Here is an 8,360-nt window from a genome sequence, read left to right on the forward strand (position 1 = left end):
GGCTGATCAAATTTTGGTTTTGGGGTGGAGACTTGTTTCTCCAAGTTAGCTGGTGACATGTCCCTGCACTGGTTCCTGAGCACCCTCAGCTCAAGGAAGTTCAACGCCAGGGCAGAAAAACCCGTTGGCTTTTGTCTCCATAACGGCGGGCGCAGCGCCAGCCCCAGAGTGGTTATGGGGGAATAACGTGGAGGGTGGTGCATGGGGATGCAGAGTGGCTGCAGGGAGGAGTTATCCTGCCCCAGCACTCCCAGGCTGGAGACAGGGGAGGGATTTTGTGTTTAGGCAGTGTCCAGGCTTTAGACATCCATGCAGACATTGCTGGAGGTGTTCATTGCTGTGCCCAAGCAGGGAACTGGCAAAAGTGCAAATAGACATGCGGGTGACAGAGGTCCCGTCAGGCAGGAGATGAGCAGGACATGGAGCATGCACATGGAGATGAAGGCTGAGCCATAGCCGTGCTGTGAAACCCCCTTGGCAGTGCTGTTCCTGGTGCAGGGAGGGGACCTGGACCTGCTGGGTTCAGTGTGTGTGTGAGGGGGCTCAGTGTGACACCTTGGGCAGCAGTTGGAGGGTTAATGTGGGAGAAGTCTGAGGTGGTCAGGCTGAATCTGCTTGGTTGTCCCCCTCTGGGTAGTGGAGGGTGGTCCTTGGGATAGGTCTTGACCCACACTGTGGTACCTCATGGGATCAGTGGATCTTCTTTAGACGCACGTGGACCCCGCTGCTGGACCTGAGGATGAGCTGCGGTGTCAGTGTGGGAGGCTTGGATGGGTCGGGGCAGAGCTCAAAACGGAGCAGGGTCAGGGCCAGTGCCACCTTCATTTCGTTCATGGCAAACTGCTGCCCGATGCAGTTCCTGGGGAGAGGATAACAAATGCTCCACTTGCTGCCTTCATCCCCAACTACCCCTGAGCTGGGGGACTTCCAGCTGCTGCACAGATGCTGCCACAGCTTATCTAGGAATCCCCTGATGCCACACCAAAATGTACTATGGTGGGGTGTTGTTGTTTCAATGAGCATTGGAAAAATAAATGAAATTGAGAAAGCTGGAGCTTACTTCACTGGAAAGGGCTGCATGGGTTCAGCTAAAACCCCAGACTCTTCAGGAAGATTATTTTTGGCTCTCTGTGGAGTATCTCCTCTTGCAAGTCACTGAGACCTCAGTATCCTGCATGTGTCTATTGGTACAGCATGGAAACCACAGACCTGGACCCAGCTTGGCTTTGAGGTGCAGTGGGTATCCACCCCTAAGCAATGGAGACTGTGTCCCTCATGCAGGCAACAGAAAATATAAACATCTCCGCACATCCAGAGGAAAAGCGTGTGAAATCCTACAGTGACAACAGAGCTTGGGATGCAGGAAACACTCTGGAGCTGATGGAGCATGGTGGAGATCAAGTTATGGAAAGCCTGCTTGAGTTGGCCAAGCCAACCTGGCTCAAGCGCACAGAGGGAGGATTAGCTTCAGCAGCATGTCTCTGAGCTAGATCTCCCATGCAAGGCACCCTACAGAGAAGGAAAGAGAGGAAGGGTCTCCCACCTGGATCCAGCAGAGAAAGGCAGGAAAGCATGGGAGTGCCTCTGCACTGAGTTCTCTGGAGAAAACCTCAGGGGATCATAAACCTATGGAAGCAACAAAGGCCGTTTGGTCAGGGTTTGGTCTGGTATGAGCAGCACCAGGCTCTCCCCCAGGCCCCAAAGTAGGCCTGGATGTAGCTTCTGCTGTCCCTGGGGAGCTGGAGCTGACAGCCATCTCCCTTCGAAGCCACTGGGTGGATGAGAGGAGAGCGCTGCTGGCTGGGCAGATTTTCCCCTTGGAGATCTCTCTATCACCCACTACTGTGCCCAAGATGCCTGCATGTGTTTTCTCCTCCATGGCAGCAATCATCAAGTCAGACTCCCTCTGGTCCAGAGATGCCTGATCCTGGCTCTCCAGACAGCCACTAGAGAGAGGCAGCTGCGCATCTGCCTTTGAGATTCCGAGCTATTTCTTTCCCCGAAGACTCTAAGACACCAGCTTCGAACCACACACTGCCTGGAGGGCTTGGGACTTCTCATACACCAAAGTGTAGGGGACCTAGGTCTATGCAGGGCAGCTGAAAGCAGCCTGAGTATCTCTGTGTCACCATGCATGAAAGTAGACTATTCAACTCTCTTTCCCAACACTTTGTCCTGTTCAAAGCCTTTGGGGTGTTTGGTAATTTGATTGAACTTTGCATTTAAATATGGACTGTTAGAATAATAGGGAGAAAATAAAACCAACCCAAACATGGCAGGGAGGCATGGGATGCCTTGTTTGAGGGGGGTGGATGTTTGGGTTGGGATATTCTTGTTGTAAAGGTGAAATACCTCGGGGTCCTCCCATACATCCCGGTTCCTGTGAATGGCGAATATGTTCAGTCCAACCTGGCAGCCTGGAAAAGAAAAGTGAGAAAAACCTTGTGGCTCCTCAGAGTGAAAACCCAGGAGAGGTGTTTGTGGGATGCTCTCCCTCCTTGGGCTCCAGTGATGATGCCCCACTTGTCACTGGCAGCAGCATGAAGGATGAATGAGCCCAACATACCTGCTGGCAAGCTGCGTCCATCAGGAAACGTGATGGGTTTATGCAGGCATCGGGACACAGAAGGAACCGGTGGGAACAGGCGCAAGCTCTCTTTGATACACATCGTGGTGTAAGTCATCTTCCCAAGGTCCTCCCTGAAAGCAAACTGGTGTGGTCAGGCTGTGTTTGAGTGACAGCAATGGGGACACCAGCAGCCACAGCCTGTGCTGCACACTGGCAGCAGTTGTGACTGCCATGTCTCCCATTTCTTGTTGGGGTTTCTCCTTTTTGCTAGTCCTCCCATTGCTACGTGAAAAGCGAAATGCCCCAGTGCAGATGCAGGATAGGGTAGATGGAGTTTCATTCTTAGGGTCATAGAATCATAGAATAGTTTGGATTGGAAGGGACCTTTAAAGGTCATTTAGTCAAATGTGTTAACTGCATCACTCAGCTTGGTGTTGTCTGCAAACTTGCTGAAGGTGCACTCAATTACTCTGTGTCATTGATGATGATATTAAACAGTACTGGTCCCAGTACAGACCCCTGAGGGACACCTCTCATCACTGATATCCACCCGGACATTGAGCCATTGACCACTACCCTCTGGATGCCACCATCCAACCAATTCCTCATCCACCAAGCAGTCCGCCCATCAAATCCATACCTTTCTAATACAGAGAGAAAGATGTTGCAGGGGGACCTTGACAAAGGACTTAAAGGATAAGTGAAAAGAATTAGAAGTAAAGGAATAAGAAGTCCTAGCTCACCACTCAACAGTATCTCGGTTTCCCAAGATTCCCCTGATCTCCTCCCTGCACCGTTGCTGGTGCTCTGGATATAATGACATGCAGTACAAGAGCCAGGAGATCCCACTGGCTGTGGTATCGTGACCCTCAAACATGAACGTGTCCACCTCGGCCCGCAGGTCTTCATCGGGTAGCCCAACTCCATTTGCATCCTAACAAAGAGGAGAGTATATCGTTCTTAAGTGCACATTAATTGGACTTGCCTCTTTGGATAGAAAAATAACCTTGGATGGTGATGAAGGGCGGCCCAGTTTGGTGTCTTTTGTATCTCCTGTACATCAGGAAGTAAACTAGTAGAAAGTACACCCAATATATGTGAGAAGTCAGGCCTGCTGATTGCTGACTGCAGTCCACAGAGTTACAGAGTTGGGGCTTTGGTGAGATACCAGTTCCCAGCCCTTCAGAAGGACACTATTTGATGCCCTACCAAGGGTCCTTGTTAAGTTTTCTAGTGGGTGTGTTTGGATTACTTTTGTTTCAGATTGAGACACAAAAGCAAGCAGTGGCTCCAGAAAGATAGAGTGAGCACAGAGCCTATCTCCTTCCTGAACACCAAATGGCAGCTTCTGTCCAGAGTATATGGAGATGTCTGTGAAAGTAAAACTACAGACAGTAAGAAATGAAATCTCTTGGGAGGAGTACAGCCAAGCTGTACTGCACCACTGGACCCCTTGTAACATTTCCAAAGATCTCATTCTTCTATGCTTTCTGACAGCTCACTTATTTGGAACTATTAATGTGCTCAATTAAAATGAACAAGGAAAATGAAAGTCTGCCCAAGCTGTTTATGTTCTGCATCTTACACATTTGTATTTCCTTCCTGAGTGGAGAAGCTGTTGCCAGCAACTCCAGCCAGGATTGGCCACCTCCCTGCTGATACATCCTTGGTGCCATGCAGGTATTGCTCTTTGGCATTTGATACAATTACTTCAAACATTCACCTTGGTACAAAGAAGAATGTCCAGAAAATCCAGGTGTTTCTTCTTCTGGATCTTGTCATGTTCCTTCTCATTGGAGAGCAACATCTTTCTTTCTTTTATTACCTTATCTGCACAGAGGAGTAATCAGTTAGATGTGCCCTGCCCCTCCAGAGACCTCATATACTTGTGTGCTTGGTCAGCAGTTTGGACCCAGTTTAATGTGTAACCCTCTGGCCACTGCATGCTGCAACCCTCCTCTGAGCAGCTCCGGATGGAAGTGGGGGCAAGGTCCAGCTGGGAAACAGGGCTGGGGAGAAAGGGGGAGAGATACCTGTGTGGGTATGGGCTAGCTTGCAGGCATCCTGAAACTTCCGGCCTTTGTGAGTCAAGTTATAGAAGACATCCTTGTAAGAAAAATTCTGGATTCTGTTGCTCAGGAGGTAGCTCAGGTCATAAACAGCTCTGATATAATAGTCTGAGTTGCTGTAGGGAGACCAAGGTTAAAGCTGGTGTTAGCAACAGGAGTGGGGAAACAGGAGCACTTGCTTTCACAGGATTTGAAAGTTGAGGCACTGACCTCTCAGTCTGGCAGTTGGCATTATAACTGAAGGCACACTTCATGATGCTGTCTAGTGTCATCAAGCTGACATCTTGAAAGAGCTCCACTGATTTCCTCTCTGCGTTCTTCTTTTCCCATTTATCCTAGCAGTGGAGGCAGGGGTAAGGAGGGACAGACAACTGCCTACAATCAGGTCGTATTTTCCATTTCCTCCTCCCAGATCCACATTGCTAATTACTTTCTTATCTGCCAGCTGAGACCCTAGTTCACTGTACAGTCTGTGAAATCTAATCAAACTCTTCTGTGCATTTCTTGTTCAAAATTTACCATTACTGGGCTAGGACAGGATGTTCTGGCAGTGGCTGGTTTTATTGGAAAGCAGATGAAAGAAAGAGTAAGTGGAATGGCCAGAGGGAGGTGAGGAGAGCAATTTCAGAACTTCAAAACTGCCCAAAAAGTTCAGTGGAACTCTAGGAGCCATCTAAGCCCAGTCTCTCTCCCTTGGTCATTCCCAGACCTGACTATTTTCACTGGTACACAGCTGAAAGGTGAAAGTGTCAGGAGTGGTGATTCTTACCAGCATCACTTTGACCGTGTCTGATGTCAGGGTCACATAAGATTTCAGCACGTCATAATGAAAAGCTGGGGTGAGCAGCTTCCGATGCTGGAACCATTTGGCTCCCTCCAAGATCAACAGTCCCTCCCCTGGGGAATCAAACAGCAAAGGTGCAGTCAGCTCCTGCAGACTCCAATCATGGCTCTGGCAGCCTTACTACTGCTTTTGGCCAAGCACAGACTAATGTGCAGGGTCTGGGAGAAGGAAGAGTTGTGATGGAGCCTTTCTGCAGCCTCTCTGAGGCCATTCACAGCAGTGCTCTTTGGATGGAGAAGCAGCATGCCCTCTGCAGCCAGCTGCGCACACCCAATCTACCCTGAAACCCAACCCATGCTGGCAGAGGCACAGGACTTGCTCTCTCAGGTGGGATTTCTGCCCTCCTCAGCGTGTCTCACAACAGTTATCTGTAGTAGCATTCAGTCCCTGAGCAAACCGAAGGTTGCTTTGTGAAGGACAGGGTGTGTGATTTAAGGCAAAGCCACCTAATGTGCTCCACAACTAGGTGGGCACCACCAGTAGCAATGTTCACACTCAAACAAACCCTCTTGTTTGCAAGCTCTGGTTTTAGAACGAAAGAAGGCAAAATAAAGGAAGACAAGAGAGAAGCATTTGAAATGTGCAATGTGGCTGAAGGGGATAATGGAAAAGGATGACTTACCAATCCATGGAGTTAAGAATTTGTAGGGTACACTGGGCTTGTGTTCTGTAAAACAAAACAGATACCAGAACATTATGAATGACCAATGAATTCAGCATATCAAAAAAGAAAATTCAGGATAAATTAACATTAGAGTTCGTCCTCTAAGTCACAATGTAGAATTAGTTTAATTTTATTGTGTAAAGTACTCTACACTAGAGGCAGAGTTTAAAAGAGGTCTTCTACAAATATGACCTCAATGGACTTGAGAAAACCAGAGAAAGGTGTAATGAGAAATGTGGAAAAGAAATGGCCATGGCAAATGTCAAAGTCAAGAACAATGGGTGGGGTTTATTGTGCTGGTAGATGCCAAAGAAGACAGTAAGGCCAGTGGTAATGGAGACAATGAACTGGGAGGAACAGGCATCTGCTCACTGTTATACACAAGAATACAAACTGCTCCATGAAACGTGGGGCAGACTGGGAGCTTGAGAGAGGGAGCAAAAGAGGAATTGCAATATTCATGAAGGAAGCCAGCAGAGGGGATGATTCCAGGCAACTTTTCCATTATTTTCTCTGTAATGAAGTGTCAAGGACATGACTTCCCAAAACTACATGTAGAGACTTACCCGTTTGGCCAAGTACGACTTTGGCATATTCAGGATGGTGGATTATTAGAGCAGGCAGGACTGGTCCAAACCATCTTGGAAAGGCATAGGGATATTCATCTCCCCATAATGATAACTGGTTTAATACGTTTTCGGTAGTTATCTGCAATGACAATTAAGCTGGGACTGAATTTAGGCAGAGAAAGGGGGATGTGCCAGGGAGAGCAGAGGCTAAACTTGCTTTCTCATGGGAAACACATACAGACATCCTCTCCTGGGAAATGGAGAGAGAGTAGGCGGACTTCAACAGGGGAGCTTTCCATGCTGCAGGTAGAGGAGACACTGGGTATTACAAAGGGACTGTGCATAGGTGGCAAAGCTGATTGAGATGCCATGTCCCTGCAGCACCTGGCAGCTCCATGAAGAGTCCCTAGCTGGGGCCTGGCTGTAGTTGAGCTGTGTTAGGATGGCCTGGGCTTGGTGTTGCGCTCAGGAGCTATGCTGGCATAGGCAATGTTAGGAGGACCAATGTTGTTGCATCCCTGTTCTCTTAAGTTCAGCAGTGCAAGGTGGGCACGTAATGTGAAAGCAGAAGTATCTTCACTATAGAAGGGTGAAAATGGCTGCAATAAAATGTCTCTTCAGTGGCTGTAGTGGGGAAGACTCTTACTGGTGGAAGTTTTAATCCAGAAGAAAGACATTTTATAGTTGCTTATATTGAAAAAACTTCAGGAAAGTCCCAGAAATTGCCGAACTCCATGTTTAAGCACATGACTAAAACAGTGTGGCTCTGTTGTTTATCAGATGGTGCTTATCTGATATCCGGGCACCCTTTTCTGCCTGTCCTGCAGAAGCCTTGGCAGTCCCTGTGCTGAAGTTCTCTCTTGCAGGAAGGGACATTATCAGGGTACATACACCCCCCACCCAGTGCTTTCTCTTATACTGACTGGTATTTGCCTAGATTTTAGAACAAACCCACCCTTACTGAGCGCAGTTCCCTCCTTACCAGGTGATTGTGGCCATAGAGCCAGTGTTTCGGGGGACCAGGGAATGCCTCCAGAGCTTTGATGAGTTTCTTCCTCTTCTGGTAGAACTGAGCCACCTTCAGCAGCACAAAGACTACACCAAGCACCACAGACAGCTGCAGAACAACGGCAGAAGGTCTGGCTATGTTGTCCATCAGAGATGCCATGCTGGCCCTGTGCCTGGGATGCCTGACACTGCCTTCTCCCACTTGCTTCTCTTCTGCTCCTCTTGCTCCTGTGCCTGACTGGGAGCTCAGTGCAGACAGAAATCTCTGTCCTGCTCTGCTGGAGCTGAGCCTGGTGAAGCAGTGCCGTCAGCAATTTATAGTGTCAGAAACATCACGGTAAACACTGTGTCAGCTTGGCCGATTGCCTGCTACTCCTACTCCAAACTCACCCTTTGACCTGCTTCCAGCAACGTGTGGATGGAGGCAGCTTGTTAACAAACAACCTGCCTACCTATTCCCTACTTTCTTTGAAGTCCCATACACCCCAGGAGCGAGCGAAAGCACTCACAGTTATCCATGCCCATGTGGACAAAGCCATAGGAGGAACAAGGTGAGAGGTAGCCAGGCCTTGGCTTTACTGAGCTCCATGTTGTCTTCAGCCAGTTCAAGTCTGGAAGCTGTTCATCTGCCCATGTG

General features: G+C 48.7%; 1 protein-coding gene across 1 annotated transcript; it reads right to left on the minus strand.

The window, feature by feature from the left end:
* Positions 1–690: 690 nt before the first annotated feature.
* Positions 691–7,883, minus strand: LOC104410464 (cytochrome P450 4B1-like). The gene is made up of 12 exons (XM_010020627.1): positions 7,698–7,883; positions 6,713–6,854; positions 6,105–6,149; positions 5,408–5,535; positions 4,849–4,973; positions 4,603–4,754; positions 4,293–4,399; positions 3,313–3,503; positions 2,567–2,700; positions 2,353–2,417; positions 1,544–1,626; positions 691–859 (listed from the first exon to the last, which is right to left on the minus strand). Exons 1-12 carry the CDS (start codon positions 7,881–7,883, stop codon positions 691–693), a joined length of 1,527 nt encoding a protein of 508 aa, XP_010018929.1.
* Positions 7,884–8,360: the final 477 nt, after the last annotated feature.

This window comes from Nestor notabilis, unplaced genomic scaffold (assembly GCF_000696875.1).
Source record: "Nestor notabilis isolate BGI_N333 unplaced genomic scaffold, ASM69687v1 scaffold24948, whole genome shotgun sequence".
NCBI classification, from domain to species: domain Eukaryota; kingdom Metazoa; phylum Chordata; class Aves; order Psittaciformes; family Psittacidae; genus Nestor; species Nestor notabilis.